Source organism: Oculina patagonica, chromosome 14, assembly GCF_052425735.1.
Source record: "Oculina patagonica isolate OP01 chromosome 14, crgOcupat, whole genome shotgun sequence".
Classification (NCBI taxonomy): Eukaryota; Metazoa; Cnidaria; class Anthozoa; order Scleractinia; family Oculinidae; genus Oculina; species Oculina patagonica.
In genome coordinates, this window is record NC_135771.1 from 11,310,888 (window position 1) to 11,331,879 (window position 20,992).

General features: G+C 39.1%; 3 protein-coding genes and 1 pseudogene across 5 annotated transcripts in view; 1 reads left to right on the plus strand and 3 right to left on the minus strand.

Moving 5' to 3' along the window:
- LOC144637501 (uncharacterized) overlaps nt 1-6,204 on the minus strand; it is a 39,348-nt gene extending 33,144 nt beyond the window's left edge. The window contains exon 1 of the mRNA XM_078496566.1: nt 6,079-6,204. The gene's annotated coding sequence lies outside the window, so the exon portion shown is untranslated. The remainder of the gene's footprint in view (nt 1-6,078) is intronic.
- On the minus strand, nt 159-1,631 carry LOC144639145 (uncharacterized). Its single transcript, XM_078498393.1, has 2 exons — nt 1,060-1,631; nt 159-403 (listed from the first exon to the last, which is right to left on the minus strand). The coding sequence occupies exons 1-2, from the start codon at nt 1,090-1,092 to the stop codon at nt 236-238; spliced, it is 201 nt and encodes a 66-aa protein (XP_078354519.1). The 5' UTR covers nt 1,093-1,631; the 3' UTR covers nt 159-235.
- A 1,785-nt stretch (nt 6,205-7,989) lies between the features above and the next one.
- On the minus strand, nt 7,990-12,987 carry LOC144637946 (uncharacterized; annotated as a pseudogene). The gene is made up of 3 exons (XR_013567831.1): nt 12,789-12,987; nt 8,734-12,004; nt 7,990-8,513 (listed from the first exon to the last, which is right to left on the minus strand). The product of XR_013567831.1 is annotated as an uncharacterized LOC144637946 (transcript).
- A 3,851-nt stretch (nt 12,988-16,838) lies between these two features.
- The window catches only part of LOC144637498 (uncharacterized), a 19,130-nt gene continuing 14,976 nt past the window's right edge, over nt 16,839-20,992 (plus strand). For both annotated transcript variants that reach the window (XM_078496559.1, XM_078496560.1), the window contains exons 1-4: nt 16,839-17,129; nt 19,103-19,174; nt 20,396-20,467; nt 20,785-20,856. In XM_078496559.1, coding sequence (XP_078352685.1) covers nt 16,927-17,129; nt 19,103-19,174; nt 20,396-20,467; nt 20,785-20,856 — 419 coding nt within the window. In that variant the 5' untranslated portion in view covers nt 16,839-16,926. The remainder of the gene's footprint in view (nt 17,130-19,102; nt 19,175-20,395; nt 20,468-20,784; nt 20,857-20,992) is intronic.

Genomic DNA, 20,992 nt, shown 5'->3' on the forward strand with positions numbered 1-20,992 from the left:
TGACAGGAACTTACATCAAAAGTTGTTTAACGCCCCGCACCCTGTGGCAGTTTTTATGTTCTAATGGGAATAAATACCCCCGCCCAAGTGCCCCGGTCCTTTCGGAAATAGCGTCAGCTTAATAATTTATAGCCAATGGATTTAAAAAAAAAAAACAAAAAAAAAACAAACAAAGATACTGTACACAACAAGAACGTTTATTAAAAATAGTAAAAATGGTGATACAGATCGACATTCATTCACTTTCCACAGCCATCGCATAACCATGAGGTAGAACACTGAGGAGCTTGAACACCAACACACTGTGCATGGTACTGGCCAATGAGACAGTCTCTGTTAGAGCATTGCAGTACCAGGCCACACTCCACCTGCTTACAAATACAGATGATCTCTGCACCAGGGTCTGCACAAAACAAAAATAAAAGTTTAGTAATGATCTACAATGTAGCTAATGCTTGCTGATATTGAGACTGTTCCGGTATCTAAAAAACAGCAATCAATAATGACAATAATGTATCACAAATATATCTACATGGAGTACCAACCTTGGCAATTATCACAGTACCAGTGTCCTGGTGGCTCTCTCATGATTCCTACACATGGATAGTGGAACCATTCAATTGGACATTGTTTGTTGTCACACGCAATCATATCACCAAACTCTGGTTGTTGACAAAAGCAGTAAACGTCTTCCTCCAATCTGTCCTCAATTTCTGCTGTTTCTTCATTTTGGTTTCCTGTAAACAAAACAATAATATTATTATTTGTAATTAAGATATGTAAACACAGTTGGTTGAGTGGAAAAGCACAATAAACAACAAACAACAGAAAAGTGAAACACAATGTAGGGTGCTGATCTGGTAATGTTCCACGTTTTTGAATAAGTTTCCTTACTCCTTTTTAATGTATATAGTTAATTTAACTGTTTACTCTTAGCTCATTTATATACCTTTCAATTGGTTTTTGGGCAATTTTTCAGCAAACTCATTTTCGAACAACAATCACGAACAAGATACTTCGGATGGCCTTTTTACGTTACAAATTAGCGAGGATACTAACCTTTCTCTCTTCGCAATCCGCCATTGACGCCATTGCCACCAAGGTCCAATTTCTCGACCCAGTCTTCTCTGAAAATTATCGTGCCAGTCTTTCCGCTGTCAGAGGAAAATGCCCCGCTCCATGCCCCGGCTGATTTAGTACGAAGTTCAAAAGCTTTCAAAAGCCCCGGTAGCCGTGCCTCTCAGTGTCGTCAAATCACTTCAAATTCCCCGCTTATGCCCCGCTATGTCCCGGCCGGGGGGGTGCGGGGGTTTATATTGACTGGTGCATAAATTCGAATACGTCACAGCCTCATAAATGACCAGGGACACAAATATAAGCCGGTGACTACAATAATTTAGCGCTAGTTAGGTTCTAGTTGATTTTATTTTCTGATGTACCATTAAAGAAAAACTGCCTACATTTGCAAGTGCGGTTTATAGACAACTAAACAAAATACCGGCTTTAATAACAGGTTTTATATCAACTTCAAAATTGAACTGCTTGTAAAAAAAGAAAAAACGATCAAGGGACCAAGTTCGCTGTCAATGTCTCCATTGATTTATGAATAAAATAACTTGAAGCTAAACTACCATTTTCTTCAGTAAGAACGATATTTAAGTATCAAAAGTGCATTTAATAATGTTACCTTGTAGTGGGTCTTAAACTGAGCTTAAACGTCGAAATTAAGCACCTCATTTGATAAAATTCAAGTGTCTACATCGACGTGGTTTCCAAATGCAGCAACGTAACTATGACAAAGCATTTTTCAGCGAGAATAGGGGTATAAAATGGTCTTTGCGGTTTGGTCGGCCCTTTTTTTTTTCGGCGGTTTAAATCCTTCGCCTTTTCAAACCTCTCCAACCCTTTCGCCAACCCCCCTCCCCCGGCACCCCCCAGAATACTTTGCAATGAAAATAATAGATTATCTCATGTTATGAAAAATACCGCCAATCAAAATGCTAGAAAGCCGTTGCATATTCGGAATTATCCCACGCATAAAGGTTGAATTATTCACTTGTCTTCTGGCTTCGGCTGTCATCACGGTATTCTATAAATTGTATTGTTAAATAAAAAACAAATTGTAATGAGTTTGAAATAAAGTTTATTGGAAAACAGGCTTCAGAACTTCTCCAGCACTGAACCATCGAAAGTCGTCGGCAACGTTTGGGAACGTTCTGACAAGAATCTTCGAATAATGAATCTTCGGAAATGTTCGGTTTGCAGTCGGTAATCTTCGCCTCATCTTCATAACGAGTGCTACGTATAAGCTTTATGAGGATGCAAGAGGCATGGGATAAAATAGTTATTCTTACTCCAGAGGTATTCTGTGACTTTTTCCACTCGCGACTTCATTTGTTTTGTATGCATACTCGCATAAAGTACAGTAAAAACCCACGTATAAGAACCTAAAATTTAAGAACCTGTTAGGCTAAAACTTTCATTTTAAACCCCCTTTTCATAAGAACTTATTTTGCCTAAAATTTTCAATAGGTTCTTATTTTACAAACATTATGACACAGATGAATATACAGAAAAAATGTTAGTCTAGACATACATCAGGGACCGCGGAGGGGGAGGGGCTGGTAGGGCTATAGCCCTACCACTTTTTGGTTGGGTTGATGTTTTAGGGCTCCGGATGAAAAGGATAATGTTACATATGTAATATATAGGCAAGTCTAAAAACGGAGCTCAACATTTATTTAAAAATGACCTTGACTGAAAATCTAAACCTTACCCACACGGAATCTATCAAAACTGCGTTCAGAAAATAAAAACATCGTGAAATTTTCTGTCAAAAAACATGATCAGAAATTCAGTAGAGGTTGTTAGCTTGCATCAGGGTCCTATCTCCTTCTTCAGTGCACTTGATCTATGCAGTGCTTAGCTTTGTTTTAACACAATCATTTGCTAAAGTTATTGTATTCTTGATGATGGCAGCCGCAGGTTCAACAGCAAACAACAGAAACAAGCAAACTGGGCTTGCACAAGGAATATCATTCGCAGTTATTTTGGGTCCCCTCGTAAACCATTTTCGTTTTCCACAATTTCACGGAATATAGATGACTTTTAAGGACATCGTGGAAGAAATATTTCGGTCAGAAAGTTCCCTATCGCTCTTTTTACTCGAGGTTTTATTCAGCCTACACAGTAAATCCCGCGCGACAAGTTTTCCCGCGTTTTCATATGATTACTTCGTTTAGATCTAACTGAACATGAAACGTCCACATCATCCAGTCGATATAAAGTAACGTCAATAGTGCTCGTTTTACGGTTACGAAAAAATGCGACCAGAGACCAATAAAATTAAAAATTAACCGTGTAGCGATTAAACGAGAGCCACATTTTTTTTACCTAAAGGCGCATCGAAGTTTCAATACCCTCACATGAAAAAAGACCTACAAAATATAGCAGTTGGACAAAAAACCTCTCAGATGTTTTGCTGTGTACTGTTGCTGAGTAATTAAACCCGTTTTCTATATTTTGTCTTGCCCTGCAAGCTTTATTTGCTGTTTGTAATTTCCTTACTTTTCGTTAGCCACGGGCGGGAAACCTCCTCGTCCCTAGGCCTAATCCATACGTACGTATGGGGCTGGCGGCCCCCAAAATTTCTCGGTTGAAAGGATAACCATTTGCTTACTTGTGGATTCTCCGATCGCGCGCGCCAAACTCCGCTATGAATTTTTACATGATAAATGGCGGAACAGAAACCCCTAATGCTTGCTTCTCTTAGCCAGCTTTTTAGCCCTACCACTTGCGGTCCCTGTACATGCTAGTACTTTGGAAAGATAAATTTACTGTATGGTTATCATCTAAACTGTATTCTAGATAATTATTCAACACTGCAATATATTCCATATCACACTATGCCCTGTAGTAGTTATTTGTGCTGATCGCTAGTGCCCCTATCAAATTAAGAACCTATTTTAAGAACCTAAGTAGCCTAAAATTCCACAAAATACCATTTCTATAAGAACCTATTTAGGCTAAGTTGGAAAAATCTAGGTTCTTATACGTGGGTTTTACTGTAAAAGAAAAACCGGAGGGGAGAATCTTTTGCTATTAACAATTTCACGACTTTCCAACCATCGTTGCCGGCTCGTATTCGATACGTATACGACCAAGGTGTTGTTGTTAAAAGCTTAATGCTGAGTTGACCTGGTTTAACTTTTTAGTTGTTCAAAAATGCCCAATACACTGTTTGGATTTTAGTCACCGTAAAAAATTGTCATTTCGTTTAAATTTTTCTCAGTTTTGGTCGGTTCAAGACCTTTTAGCCTGAGAGCGTTTCGCTCGCTGCTTTGGGTGGACAAGCCCCGAGAATTGGCAAGCATGCTGTAGGTGAGGCGGCGTTGGTTTGCAGCCTTGCGTAGAATTGTTAGTTTAGAGTTGTTTAGGGTGAGGGGCAAGTCTATGACCGGACTGCAATATAAAATTGAGCTAGCTGAAGAGTTTGTTGTATTACAACTGTATGTGTTTACTCCAGACCTATATAAGACATGAAGTCTCATGAACGTAATTCTCAGCTAAATTTAGCTGTTGTGTGCTTTTTGTACGTGACAGAAGCGAAGTTACCTTCTGTTCAAGGTACAATATTAAAAATTCTTGCTACGTCTATAATATGGCTTAGAAAAAAATTGTAAACGTGATATTTAACTTAGTGATCAGAAAACAAATATATCAGCGAATAATATCGATAATTATCAAGCCGACAGTGAGAATAACAAAAAACATCCACTAGGAAATATCGTCTTTATGTATACCATGATATTCTCAAAATTAGCGGCAAAAGGCATGCATATCTTCAGTAAAGAGTTAATGTAAAGATCACCTGCAAGAAGAAGTTTGAAATGAATTTGGGTAAAGCTAAGACAACAAGATAATAAGACAACAAGCCACCTTCCACTATGGTGCGGTCCAATTTGAAACACAGAATTCTAAATTATAGTTTACGGAATGTCCCTAAACTATAAATTAGTTTAAAAATTTGGCTGCTATATTTTGATAGTGTTACGTTTAATTGAATAACAGATGAACAAAAAGAACGAAGGAAAAAGGTCTAGGGTACAGCAAGAAGCTGTGCATGGAACGCGTGAAACGGTATACAGATCTATTCAGCTATAAGATGAAATAAAACTGTTTTGCCGCCTGCTTGCGCTTCTATGTTGTCCGGAAGAAATTCAGCACGAATTGATATCAGTAAAAGAGGTGAGATATAAAGTAAGTGTCAGTGAAAAGTAAAATTAAACACTCTATTTTGTTGTACAACCTTAAAGACTGGTTTTCACTAGCGACACAAGCACAAGCGCAAGGATAACAGCTCTTATTTCTCCGTGAAAACGGCTTCGACTCAAGCAAAAGCACAAGCGCATTGCATTTGGATGCTTGTGCTTGCGGCAAGCACAAGAACAAGGATCAAAGTTTGTCCTTTTTGCATGATCGCGCTTGTGCTTGCGCTTGTACTTGCGTTGCTAGTGAAAACCAGGCTTAATTCGTAGTGATATGCTTGCATATTGAACGCATACTCCTAACAGTATTACAATAAATTAAAATAGTCACAAACTTTACAAGCCTTGATTACGTAACCTGAACATTTGTCTTCAAGATGTTCGTTGTTTGGGAAGCATTTGTGTGGCGAAATAAGTTTCATTGCATGTACTGTGCAGTAGACAACGCCCACGAATCAACTCAACTTTGTCCTCGAAAGAAATAATTCCAGAGTTACTTGCAACTTGAATTAACTGACTAATTTGAATCTTCTTAGCAAAGCTAATGAAGGTGCGAGATCGGTCTCAGATAACCTTTCTTCGAAAAATTTTGGCGATGTTTGAGTTTTTACTTCATTCAAGAGCAGAGTTTAGAAAAGTTTCAGACAGCATACAACACAATGAAGTGTATTAAAGTGAAACTGCACTTATAAACAAGCTTAGTTCGATATGTGCTGTTTCCCGGCATTGATGCATTGAGTAGAGTACCTTTTTTAAAAGCTAGATCAGCGACTACCGTTTAGAAGTTAGATTTTTAAACTATTATCATTACCTGTCAATACGGTTTAAAACTGAATGTAACGATGATTTGAAGAGCCTCTTCAGCTTCGTGTCTAAATGAGCGTCTGCTATGACTAAGCATTTTGAATGCTGCGTAATTATACTCCCAACTTCGATCTTAAACAAATCCCAGAATTGTGATTGACATAACAACTCATCCATGCAATTCTTTAATGAAATAAAAGAGGTTTGATACATAAATTCTGGATATTAATGCAGGAATTATAGGTTACTATCGCCGGAAACGGAAACGGTTTTCCGGAGGTCGTGTATAAAGTGTTTTTTGTTCATATATAGTGCGTTGTCATCAAATGCAAGCAGAAAATCGGGTGAGCGCGTGGGAGTGAATCATGACCAAACAATATTTGACACTGTATTATTTAAAGGAATGACCCGACCAAGCATGAATTGATTGACCGATTCTGAACTGATGCCAGGCCGCAGGAGAGGAGGGGGGGGGGGGGGGGTACTCAAAAAGTTTTTATAGGGAGAGGCTCTACCCCGACGTCCAAACCTTTACCCTTTCATATACCCTTTTTGACAGAAAAGGTAACCCCTTCCATATACGTTCGATAAAAATGGGACTTCTTCTTCACATATCTACAGAAGGAATACTCCTTTTTTTCTTAATTTTCATTTGAATTATCCTGTAAAATACTTTAATGAAGCGACCGTTTGGAGGGTCTGTTCAAGGTATTTTTAAAAGGCCTTTTTAAATACCTTAATAACTGTTTCTCCTACCCTTTTGAAACTTTAATTTTTGAAATCCCTACCCTTTTATATACCTAAAACCTAAATAAGGGACCCCTTTCGGGCCGAGCCAGGAAGTACCCCCACCCCCCCTCCCGGGGGGCAGAATGTCGGTGTTCATCCCTAAGCAACCTTAGCCTGTTCAAGCTAGTAACTTAAAATGAATTTTACATTTTATAGATGCACCTAGGCTCATCTCAATAAGCCCACAAAGAAGTAAGAGCGTTTGCTTTAACGTCTGTACCTGCAATTGCATCTAAAGGCAGCACTTGCATATGAGAATGATTTTGTTTCTCAGGGAGGGGGGATTGGGCAAGTTTCCTAAGCAATAATTCTGGCAGTTTTCTCTTTATCTTTTAGTAATGACATTTTCCACCTTTAGGCCAGTATTATTTTTTTCTCTACAGAATTTAATTTTTGATAATTGCCCCCACCGCCCCTCCCCCTAAAAAAATACAACAATAAAATGCTCCATCACCTTGACAGTTATTCTGAACAACCGCAAGGCAGATTGCTTTTGTTTTGTTAACATGCCTCCCGTAGCTTTCTAGTACTGACTTCTCATTGAAATCATATCTGCATGCTTTATACAGTAGTTTAGGTCAAAATCTCGCGAAGTGGAGACCTGGGGCCTCTCTCCTCCGCAGAGGTCTCTTTCGTGTTTCGTACGGGCTGGGAAATGGGGAGAGGAACGGGGAAAGGTGAAAAGTAAGCGCGCGGAGTTTTAATTTTTCGTGTTTTTTCGCCTTCCCCCACTAAAGGAGCCTCTGCGGAGGAGAGAGACCTGGGGCTACTGGCGGAACGTCCTCGAGAATCAAAAAAACAGAACGGGATTCAAGAGAGAGTTTGCAATGCCAAACTTTTTTTTGTCATTTGCCTTTTTTTTCTAGAACAAAAACAACAAAATAGGAAGAGACCACGCCAATGACTATGAAAGCAAGGAGCATAGATTGTTATATCGTGGCTTCAATGATCGACTTCAAACCCCCCGGGGGGGCACTCCCATATATGAGCTATATAGGTATGTGCCGCTGTGAAGGGTATGGTTTTCAAGCAATTTAGTCTGGGATAGGGTATAGAAATCAGAGAGTTTTGGTCTAGAGAAGGGCATCATTTGCCAGGAAACTGATCGGCGGTATGACGAATTAAGTCCAGAATAGGAATAGAAACTCGGAAGAGGAAGAGGCCTTCTAAAACGTAAATAAAATCATCGCGGCAACGTTGTTGACAGATAGTTTTCCATTAAAAACACAAATAGTGACACAGTTCTGAAAACGACAAGTCTGGGATAGGGTAGCGATTTTCGGTGTTTAGTCTAGTAAAGGGTTGCGAAATCAGCTGAACAAGGTCTAGTATAGGGAAGGGTTTCAGAGTCCCAGCGGCACACACCCCCACCAAAAAACATATAGAGTACCCTCCCCCCGGGAGTCACTGCTTGCAAAGCCCCAGCGGCTAAAACGCAATGAAGAAAAAACTTTTGAATTTGCGCTTTTTTTTTCGATGTTCACACCGGGATCCTATGTAGATTCGATCAAGCAAATAAAAAGAACAAATGTCATGTACACCATTAAAACTTGGCACTTGTATCAACTTTCTCAATCCAGGTCATAACTTCTCACTAAGTGCAGTGATCCAGTGATCTATGGTCTATTGATCAGGTCTTTCGTGTTAAAATACCTGTAATAAAATGATGACAACAAAGTCAGTTTTAACTTAATGCAATAATTTTCTTCAGTACAACAGTCACAACACAGTCAATTAACCGAAAAGAGTAAAAACTAAAACTATTGAAGCCATAAAAGATATAAAATGTATATCTAAATAGCTTGCTTAAAAAACAACAACACCTGAAAGAGGATTACATAGTAACGACGTCTTTTTAGTCAATCAAACTTACCAATTCATTTTCCAAAATCAAACATCACGTTATCTCCAATCAGCATGAATGGTGCCCACTGTCTTACGTGATTGTAGCCGTTAGCTCTCATCCACTTCATGGCCTCGTGAAGAGATTCACCTGCGCTTTCCCCACGAACAAGGTGACCGTAGAAATTATTCATCAACCGCTCTGTTGCACTGTCTTCTAGGGCCCACAGTGCCACCAATACTGAGCGTGCACCAGATCCTAAGAATGCTCGAGCGATTCCAACAACTCCTTCAACTTTTGTCTCTCCTTGGCCACTGTGGCAACAGCTAAGTACCACAAGTTTGGCTCGCAGTTGAACTCGTGAAATGTCAGACATTGTCAACAGGTATTCTTCTTCGACAGGAATTTTGTTGATGGGGCGAGGAGGGGAAAGGGCGATTTCTCCTCTTTCAGCATCACCATGCGCGGCAAAATGTACCAGGCTCACTGAATTTATCCTCTCAAGTACCGCCTGCTTAGTTGCTTGCTCTCCTAACAAAGGCTGAACACCCAGCAGTCGTCCAATCATGGCTGCTTCATTTCCTGCACAGGGTAATCTAGATATGTTCTTTTTCCTTCCTTTGCAACGCACCAAACCAACATCAGGATCTCCCACTATCAGTGCGCCAGTCTGACTGTGATAGTCCTCTGGACTGTCCTGAATGAGCTTGAGAGTCGTCAAGGAAGGAACGATGCGGATCCTAAAAGCCTCGGATAAGAATTTCCCTCTCTTATCTGGTAACGCTGCAAATGGAACTTTGTACAAGGAGCGATCAGGAACAATGATGATCTCGGGTTCCTCGATTAGGTCTGCTACGGGAGCGATGATCATTTTGTGACATAAAGATATGTTTGGTTCGGGATTTTTGTTTTCTTCTTCCTCTTCCACAATACGGAAAGTTGCGGGACTGCCTTTCTGAGTTGACTTAGATGTCTCTTTGACGTCATTATGTAAAGAGCGATCCTCGCAACGCTCCTCTGGTAAAATACCAAATCTTCGAAAGCTTTTTGCAAAAAAGTCATTAAAATTTCTAACTTGCTGTAGTCCACGGCTTGCAGTGTTATCATTTATTTTCATTTGTCGGAAATGCATGACACCACTTTTATTTAAAACCCATAATAATAAAACTCGAGAGGAATAAGAGATGTATAGACAAGTGCAACTACTTTCCTTTCTCATGATCTCTTCGATATCAGCCGGCAATTTCGGGTTGATTGAGACTTGATTCTCCACAGAGTACTGAGAAGACATTAAATCTGCCAGAGCTCTAGCCCGTCCAAGTTCTGCAACATAGAGAGCCTCGTAAGGATTTCCAGAGGCACAAAACATTGCAGTTAGCATCCAGTAGGGGAAAACACGTCCTTCTAAAAAGTTTATCTTGAATTGATCATTGTCTCCAAGAAAACCTCGCATTTCCTCGCACTTGCGTATACTTGAATGGAGATACGGAAACGCTTCTTGAGTTTTCCCTTGACAAAATTCAAGTTTTGCAAGCCTGCAAAAGGACACAAATTGTCTCCCAACGTTTCCAGTCTCTTGGCTCATTTCCAGTGATTTCTCAACATAATCTTTAGCTTTCACATATTCACCAAGAGAAAAAAACACTTCTCCTAAATTTCCATAATCTGATGCTTCTCCATCTCTGTCGCCGATAATTTTTCTAATCACAAGTGCTTTATTGTAATATTCTTTAGCCTTGACATAATCACCAATAGCGAGAAACACATTTCCAAGGTTTCCGTAAACTATGGCTTCTCCGTTTCTGTGACCAGTTTCTATTGTGATCGCAAGTGCTTTCTCAAAATAATCTTTAGCCGTCGCGTATTTGCGAAGGGAGCAAAATGTGTTCCCTAAACTTCCGTAAACTCTTCCCTCTCCGTCTCTGTCTCCAATTTCTTTTATGATGACAAGCGCATTCTTAATATACTCTTCACCCTTGACATAATCACCAATAATGATAAACACATTTCCAAGGTTTCCATAAGATATGGCTTCTCCGTTTCTGAAACCAGTTTCTTTTGTGATCGCAAGTGCTTTCTCAAGATAATCTTTAGCCGTCGCGTATTTGGCAAGGTAGAGAGATACACTCCCCAAACTTCCGTAAGCTCTTCCTTCTCCGTCTCTGTCTCCGATTTCTTTTTCGATGGCAAGTGCATTCTTAAAATACTCTTCAGCCTTGACATATTCACCAAGGTTTACAAAGGCTGATCCCAGATTCTCGTAAGCTTTGGCTTCACCATATCTGTCGCCAAACTCTTGACTGATTGCAAGCGCTTTTTCGTGATAAACTTTACCCTTGACATATTCACCAAGTGAAAGAAACACAGTTCCTAAAGTTCCGTAATCTGCTGCTTCTCCTCTACTGTCACCAATTTCGTTTTTGATCGCAATTGCTTTCTCGAGATACATTTTAGCCTTCACAAATTCACCAAGAGAGTAAAACACATTTCCAAGGTTTCCGTTTTCTCTTGCTTCACCTTTTCTGTCACTGATTTTAATCCTCATCGTAAGAGCTTTCTGGAGATATGCTACACTATTTAAATATTCGCCAAGAAATAAGTAAAGACCTACTAGGTTTCCGTAACAAGAAGCTTCCCCCCTTTTATCACCGATCTCTTTCATGATCAGAAGCGCCTTTTCCATGTGTTCTCTAGCGTTGTGATTTTCACCTAGAGCATGAAACACATTTCCTAGGTTTACATAACATGTAGCTTCTTCCCTTCTGTTACCAATTACCGTGAATATTTCAATTGCCTTCTCAAGAGAGTCTTTAGCTTTGACATATTCACCAAGAGATTCAAACACGTTTCCTAGGTTTCCGTAAGCTGAGGCGACTACTTCACGATTACCAATTTCTGTATTGATTGCTAGTGCTTTCTCGCAGAGTTCTTTTGCTTCTAAGTATTTTCTTTGCTTCTTGAATAATTTTGCGAGTTGTAAGCTTACCTGACTTTCCTTTACTTTTTCACCTTTTTTGTTTAACATGTCAAGAAGTTTTCTGCCGTATTTTATTGCAGTCGTGTAATCATTGACCAAACAGTACGCCTCAAAACATTCTGAAATATATAATTTTGGTAAATGTTTGGCATAATTCTTCTTTTATGACTGTCGCTTTGTTGTCAAGGATGATCAAGCATTCTTTGAGTAACTCGATGGCCTTTAGAACACGACGGGTGTTGAGAAGAAAGCTGGCGACAATGAGGCCGATAGATATAGAGAGGGCTTGTATAGCTTCTTCCATGTTGTTCATGTCAAACTTATCTGTTAGAATAAGAAATCGAAGATACAGCACTCTTGGAAGTCTTATTTGGAAGTTTTGAACTAAAGTTTTAGTTTTCGTTGTGTTCCAATTCATAATGATTGATCGTGCCACGGAAAATACTCTAGATGATGTCTGTGCTTTTTTTTTAAAAAAAAAAAACAACTCTTTTTTGTACTTAAAATGTTAATCATTTTGAAAACTTCCCAACGAAAATGACTGCCACAAAATTAAATTTATGCAAATGTTTATACCTTGCCAAACATGAGCAGCGCATTTTGCTATACCGTACTCGCCTTTTCACTATTTCATTTGTACATATTTCGATTTACGGGCCGAAATTTTCAGTTTAAACAGAGGACAAAATTTTTGGCCCCTTTAATAGGCCCAACTAAGGGTGGGATTGCAATGTTGTACGTTAGTGTTTTTCGGCGAATGTCAGCTGTTTCAAATGCATAAGGACCAATTTTACGAGGTTAATACTCTCCAATTTCAAAAATTCCTCTGACAATATGTTTGGTATAATCAAGATAAACAAGTTCTCGTCAATTATTTCGGAACAAAACTCGTGCTAGCCTTAATCAGTATATACCACGCAAGTGAATAGTGCTTTTCGCAAGCGCTGACTGGTTAACTCGGAGGTGATTAGACAAGTAGTATTCACCTCCGAGAAGCTAAAGAGAAACAAACTGCCTTCGCACGTAGCTTTGTTTACCTAAAGTGATGTTTTTGTCCGCTAGTTATTCAACTTGTGTGGTATATACTAAAACAATGAAATTTATTTACCTCAGTGTCGGTGAATGGGATGGATATTTACCTCCACTTCGGTGAATAATTGTTAATTACTGTACCAACCGGAACTGCAACTAGAATCTTTCCTTTAAAACGAAAAGTCAAAATAAGTCATTTATGTTCCCTGACTCAATATTAGCATTCCGTGTGCAATTCCCTGCAGACTGTAAGCAATGCTTTATATATTACTGAGTTGTGATGATTCAGAGGATTTTCATTCCAGTACACAATTAGCAGAATGACATCTTTTTTATCTTATCATCGTTGTTATTGGTATAAAAGAGTTTCGCTTTTCAGTGTGTTTCAGTTTTTATAATGATTCGTGTTACGGAATGATGTCAGTGTTCTTTTAAAAATTATCTATCTAGGACTTAAAATATGTAAATCAATTTTAAAAACGTTCTTCCGACTATTGTTGTATATAGAAAAATTACGTTCCCAAAGGAACAGTTAAATATGTTTTTTCTAGGGGTGATATGAACAAAAGGTCCTTATTTAACGAGGTAACGAAATGAACGTAGAAAACAATTTTAAAAACTTTCGGAAATGTAAACAAAATGAAAACATGTCTTACACTTTTTGGAATAATTCTTTATTTTAGGACAGTCATGTCACAAACATTGACGATGTGGTATCTATAGCAAAACTCTCTGTTCTAATTGGTTCTCCATGTGCCTTTTTGTCGCGTAACTAGCACGTTCTCACGTGGCTGTTTACAGCTGTCCAATTACTGCAATTACAACTTTCTGTGATAGAATACCTTCTATTAGACACCTACGCCGTTCTCAAGTCATTCGTGTGAACTTAATATACTCCATTTCTTTCGTCATTTAAATATAAGGGTTCCATGGTGATCTTTCGTACGCACAAAACCTTATGAAAATCGAGTAAATAATGAAAATAAAGCGCGGAAGTGGGGTTTAAGTGAGGAATTGAGACTTCGTCCCTCTTTCTCAAAATATGTCTTTGGCCGACATAGGCGTATTTCTGTACTTCCTAGTACCCTTCCTGAACCCCCATTGTACCCTCTATGCACCCCCTCTGTATCCCCCCCCCCCCATCTGTTTCCCATTTGTTCGATTGAAAGGCTATGTCCGCCATGTTGAATTACCCCGGTTTGCTCGGTCAAGCATAAAGGAGATTTGATTCACTCATCAATAAAGTAATCTGAACTCAAATTCCCCCAACGACTCCGACCGTACGTCGATCATACATCAACAGAGTGGTGAAGATAAAACACAGTTTTGTTGGAATTGTTGGAATTTTTTGGAATTGTGGCTGGTGCGCTTTTAATTACTATTAAATTCACTCAAGCGCTTCGAGCATGAGACCATTGTTCAAAAACTTAGATAACATGAGTTCCATAAAAGACTCACCAACCAAGAAAGACATAATAATATGCTGCCCTCAGGTTACATTTGGCACGTAGACATACGGGGCGAGGGAGATGAGTCGTACCTTTCAACCTTTGTACAGGGGTCGGGGAAAGTAAACTTTCAGCGTATTGTACTCATTTCAGACCTTCCCTCCTGATGATTATTGCACAGTCCCTTTTACAAGGTTGTGGGAGGCGCGGTGACCTAATGGTTAGCGCGCCGGACTCCGGATCGAGCAGTCTGGGTTCGAGACCTGGCCGGGGCACTGCGTTGTGTTCTTAGGGACGGACCATTATTTTTTTGGAGGGGGGGGGGGGGATGAAAAATATTGAAAAAAAATTGTTTGCAGGGCCTGGAAAGACAAAATAAATTGTTTGCAAACACGATATGTATAACAAAAAATAGTAAGAATTTCGAAAAAAAATGTTTGCAGAGGTGCATAAACTAAAAAAAAAAGTTTACAGAGGAAAATTTTTCATCCCCCCCCCCTCCAAGAAAATAATGGTCCGTCCCTTAGGTAAGACACTTTACTCTCATAGTGCCTCTCTCCACCCAGGTGTAAAAATGGGTACCGGCGAATTTACTGCTGGGGGGGTACCCTGCGATGGACTAGCATCCTATCCAGGGGGGAGTAGAAATACTCCTAGCCGCTTAAAGCTACAGAAACTGGGATAAGCTCCGGCCTGATGAGCCACTTGTCTCGACAGCAGGCTTTACTTTTACCTTTACCCTTTTGCAAGGTATTCCGTCCACATACAAGATCCAATAACTCGAGTGCGAATTGGGCGCGTTGGGCTATGGTTCGAGCAGTCTGGGTTTTAGCGTTAGCCGGGATCATTTTGTTGTGTTCTTGGGCAAGACATTTAACCGGCTCTCATAATGCCTCATCCACCCAGGACACCCAGAAAAAGAAAACCGAACATAACGCTAAGGGGTAGCCTGCGAGCGACTAGCATCCCATCCAGGGGGAGTAGCAGTACTGCTAGTCGCTTTACTGATGGAAAAGAAACCGGTTTTAAATGGACTGGTACCGTTGCTGCTTCTGTTATCCAAATTTTATTCCGACAAATTTTGGAAACTGTTTAGTGCTGAACAGGGCGCCTTTTGCTGTCGATACTCTCGTCCCTCGGGGATTTGGATCAAGCATCGTGATTTTGACGCTTATACGGAGAGATTTCTATAGGGCCTTTTACTGCACGAATTCGACTCGATCGACCACTTAGCTTATTTCAGTGGCTCTAATTTTATCATGTTTGGCCCCAGAAAGAAACAAAAAAAGGCTTTTTCAAGCTAGATTTTTGCCTTTTTTACTTTTTTTTAACAGGCATAAAGCGTTTCCTATAAATTTACTTCTTAAAGAAATGGCTTTGATTATTAAACAGGTCATTACTTTAATTTTCGCAAATAAAATTAAAAAACCTTGTTGAAAATTCGTTGCAAAGTCATTTAAGCACGGCTGGCCAAGTCAAGTCAACTTTATTAAGGCAGGGTTGCCCAATCAGCACTTGGCTGGTATCAAACGGGATCCTGTGTAAAATATGACTACATTATAAAAAAATTAAAATGTATAAAAGGATTAAAACGGATAAAAGAACATTTCAGAAATACAAATGAATTATAACTTGAGTTTTTTCACAATTAAGATGAAAATTCAAAACCAGGTTACATAAGTATATTCATAAAAAAAAACTACTGTCTAAAAAAAGTCTAACATTGTTCTTTAAAATGAAAAGCGATGTTGTTTCTTTTATTGATGTAGTGGCAAAGTCGAAAGGATTGTAACAATGGCAAGGTCATAAGGATTGCAAAGTGTTGAATTTTATGCGGAATATTAAAAAAAAAAAAGATTCAATATTAGAGCCGTATGCAATTGAATGAGTGAAATTGGAAGATCTTATTGACAGCTTATGTTTAACTCATGTATTAATAATTAATATATAATTAAAAAAAATGAAACTGCAAAGAGTTAGCTTTGGAAAGTACATTTAATTATCTGACAAATTTTTAATCTCTTGGGTAGTCAGTTGAAATATGTTTATAATATGCCTTGATGAATGAAAGAAAGCAAAACAATAGACTTAAAGAAACCGAATTTGATCGGCAAAAACAGCGCGGGGATATTAAATTTCATTAAGTTTTATATATAAATTTGGTTCGGAACCTAAAGAAATATGGTCAAGGCCAAACTTGAACTGCACAAAAGCATTGTAAATTATCAAAAATAACATTTGTTCTTTTCTATTAGAATTGATTCAGTTCAAGATTAAATTAAAACTGACAGCACCGTTGATTTTTATTTTTCAAAGTGGCAGCGAGACTTGATATGCAAAAACAAATAAACCAACTTTTTGCTTTTAATCTGTTTGATAACCCTGTATTTATTTTTTTTGCTAAATTTCCGTTGTTAAAACCCTTTTTCCGATTGAAATTGAGCGAACACATTTCAAAGTGTCAATTTCTAACGTTGTTGTCGATTTCCATTAGTATCAACTCTATTTAGATTTTAATTATAACACACAATCATATGTTTTTATACATTTAATAAAATTGCACGGTGAATAACAAACGGCTTTGATCAATTTCATTCTTAATTATAAAACGGTAATGCAAAAAGCAAATATATAAACTTTGGCAAATTGAAATTTCACTCTTTTAACGGCGGGGCTGTGCTTGAAAGCAGCCGTTTTGCGGAGTTCGATTTCTGTCATATATAAATTGCATTGTACGGGGAGTAAGCGCTTTCTCCACTCGAGGCGATGTTATCGTTGGTAAAAATACTTCTGTTCTTTCTTCCGGGTTTTTGTCACGTATTTGAAAGCTACAGCATTTCTTCAGCGTGCAGCAAGAACTGCGTATGTACATTTTGCCCCATAACTGGACTTCAGAACCTTACTGAAATCTCCTGCAACGCCAGCAAACTTCAAGAGATTGATATTCCTACACGGAACATCTGCTCAATGTAAGTAGAGTATCTCTACAGAAAGTTTTACGGGATTAGCTTGTATAACCGTTGTTAAGCTTTTGTAGCGCCCCTCCTTCGTTCCCTCGGCCAAGGAAGAGTTAGTTTTTAGCGGATAGGTTTTCACTGTTTTAGTGATGTTTTCTCCCTTCAAAAATCAGTTCAATTGCCTACCATATTCGCTCAGTCCTTTTTGGTGTAGTTTTATTTAATCTCCATTTTTTTCATAACAAGATTACTTATGTGAAGTTTTACAAATAACACGAGAAGAAATAACCCAAAAACGTCCGCTTAATTGATCTTTCTCTATAAGCCTTCTTGAATGTGTTTTTTTTTTGCTTTCACTTTCGCCAAACGTTTCCTTGATTCATTAGAAACTTTTGGAAGACATTCAGATTACCAAAGCTTTCAGTGTGTTTTGCTGAATTTCTCGGCGTGAAATAAGTCCGTCCATTCAGTACCGTAGCAAGGGGAGGGGCCGGGGGGGCCCGTGCCCCCCCAGTTTTTTTTCCCAAAAAGTAAAAACAGACCTGTATAAAATGTTGAAAATAAAATTTTATCTCCCGAGAGGTTTGAAACAATAGCATTTGTACTTCTTTTCATTTTAAACGTACGTAGGGTGATGCACAACAATATTAAACAGCCAAAAACTAAAACAAACCAGAAATCGTGGCAACAATGTGCAAAAATGTCTCAACATGTCTCAAAAATGTCACAAAAAACGTCAAAATGTCTCGAAAAAGTCTCAAATTCGCGATATGTGTAAATCACAAATAGCTCTTGGAGAACGCTGGAAATAGCATTTCCAAGCCTCCAGATTTCAAAATTTTCTGGGGGAGCGTGCCCCCAAATCCCCCTAGCGGTGTGCCCCACCACTTATTTTACCCTTGCTACGGCACTGCCATTTTAGCAAAACCGGAATAGTACAGCGTGAACTATGCTGTTTACATTCGACAAAAAGTAAACAAAACTCACCTGATCCAAGATTTTGTTTTTCGTAAACACGTTACAAAAGTTTCTATTTCAACGAAATAAACTATTGGTTTGTGTTCTTATTTTTCTTCGGCTTTACTGGAACAAGCTTTTACACTCATTTTTGATAGATTGGAATACTGCTTGTCATCAGTAAAAAAAACACCTGTTTTTCTAATAAAGTGTTGTCCCAAAAATAATAAATAATACTCACTGGACTTATGACAACTGGTTTAACTGGTTTTTAAACGAGTTAAAACTGGTTTTCTAGTGCTCGAATGAAAGGGACGAGGATGCGCAACGGAAAATTTGAATTAAAACCCCCTTTAAGGAGACCAATCATGTGGGCATGGCTTACTTGATCCCTAAAAGAGACTATTTTTCACGCCTGATCGGTCAAAATTGGTGTTTTTAGAATATTATTTGTTTAATAAGTGTAACCCTGAAAGAGACCTTGACGGCTAAAAATATTGGCGTCCTGTTATTGGCGTCCTGAACACCCATTTTCCGATGAAAGACCAGAAAGCCCACACGTGCATGCATTGCGGACCCATTTTCTGTACCCAGTAAACTCGGTGCCGATTGTCATTGATTGTCGGCAAATCTACGTAAAAACCAGCACTCAGAAACGTTTCTGTATAAAAAAGTACACCAACAGTCAACTGTCGTTATAGCGGACACGCTCGGGGCGTCGTTTTGTGTCCGTTATAGTGAGAGTCCGTAATAGCGGGAGTCATTTCCAGCCGAAACCTCTTTCGCCGGGTATCTGGATTTTGTCCGTAAAAGCGAGCGTGCGCAATAGCGTCCGCAAGGCGAGAGTTGACTGTAGCTGACTGTAGCAGCAAAGTACTTAATGTGACTTGCTATAAGATTTTTTGGTTTTTGCATCTGATTATTTCAGAAAATACCATAATTGTGTTCTTCAATCAGGTTAATAATTACCCGAGCGTGTCTGCTACAACGAGAGTTGACTGTAATCTGCCTTCATCCTTTTCTTTCAGCGTGTTGTCGGGGAATGGAATATCGGCGCTGGATAAAAAGTTGTTCAAGACGTTTAACGGGATTCTTTCTTTGTAAGTAGAAAGACGATAAACAGCAACTCAAACACACATTAACCATTTTTTATTATTTAAATCATATTTAATGGTCAAACAGGTTGGGTAAGCTTAGTGCCTCGTATATATAGGCCAAAATGTAACAGATAAGGAGTATTGCTACGCCCCCTACCCACCCCTCCCCCCTTCATGCGAAATGAGACTCTGATCCACCACAGGTTACCCATTCCCCCGCCAATATTTTGTCATGTTCACCGCAACGAACTCCTACATCAAAGTAATGTGGATAACTGGCGAAATTTCAAAGAACCCCTAAAAATTTTAGTTTTTTTATGGCGCGGCTCAAAGTTACCAAGACTGCTACACTGAAACCAATACCATACATTAAAACACCCTACATAGTTTTACTTGCGGTGGTGGTCCGTGTCCCTAAACGTACGTTTTCACGTTCTGCTCATACAGTTTTATTTTGAGAACCTTTTATAAAAGATACCAGAATAAGCTACATATGTGGATGTGAAGTTGTAAACGATGGGTTACCAAAACGCGTGTACTTAGCCCCTAAAGGCTGGTTTACATGAGTGATGCAAACGCATCGCATATGCAAATGCAAGCGCAAATGTAAGGAAAAACACGTGTGAACTAGCAAAACACAAACGCAAGCGCAAGGAAATGGAATTGTTCATTTTCTTGCACCTCTTTGCACTATCATTTGCACTTGATTCACGTGTACATTGCTAACGCAAATGCAAAGGCAAACGCAAATGCAAGCGAAAGGAATGGAGAATTGTTTTTTGTACCTGGCTAGCGCTTTCATTTGCGCTCGCCTCGAGGGCACATTTCTAAAGCAAATGCAAACGCAAACGTTAGCAATCGAAGCATGACTTATCAGCCATCTTGGAAAAGACTTCAACTGTATCTGCGTATCTTACCTTCCTTACGTTTGCGTTTTACGTGTGTACGTCGCTTGCATTTGCGCCTACGTTTGCATTTGCACGTGTGTCGTACGTGTGTCCCAGGCTTAAAGGGTAAGGTAAGCACCTCCGTATATAAGGGGCCCGGTCCTACTGAGGGAGAGCAGCTAGCACAGTAGAGGTAAAATGTCTTTCCTGAGAACACAACACAAGAACTACAGCTTGGTTTGGAGTCTTCTAAATAAGCATACGATACACTGATTACTTGCCCGCCGTGTTTTCTTTTAACTGAGCTTTCTTGATTTCTTTGTTATTATTTTCACAGAGATCTCTCATTCAATTTGATAACCACACTATCTAAGAGAGTGTTTAGTAATGTGCCCTCCTTGAAGAGATTGTAAGTTGTATTCATTTTGCTAAATGGTGTACAAAAATATTATTTCTTTATTATATTTTTTAATTTTAATATATCATTGTTGTATAAGGAGATTAAACATGCATTTGTAAACTATTTCCGACGCAAAATTCAACTCAACCAAAATTTCGTTCAATAATACCCCTCCCCCCCCCCCTCATGAGAGGTCCCCTTTCCGTCCGAAAAGTAACAACATGGTAGCTGCCAATCACCACTAGTTGTCTGATTACGTCACACAATACAAAGTACCGTAATGTAGAAACTTGCTTTTTAAGAATCTGTGTTATTTTTTCTGGAAGGTATCTGAACAACAACTTGATTGCCGAGATAACTCAACCCGGATTGTGGGGACTTGGGAAACTGAACGATCTGTAAGTAGTTTTTCTAGAGTTGTTTCAGTCACCGCTTGTTTGACTGATTGACTGTTTGACCGTCTTCCTTCTGACTGTCTCTGTCTGTTTGTCTGTCTGTCTGTCTGACTGACTGACTGATTGACCCAGACCGACC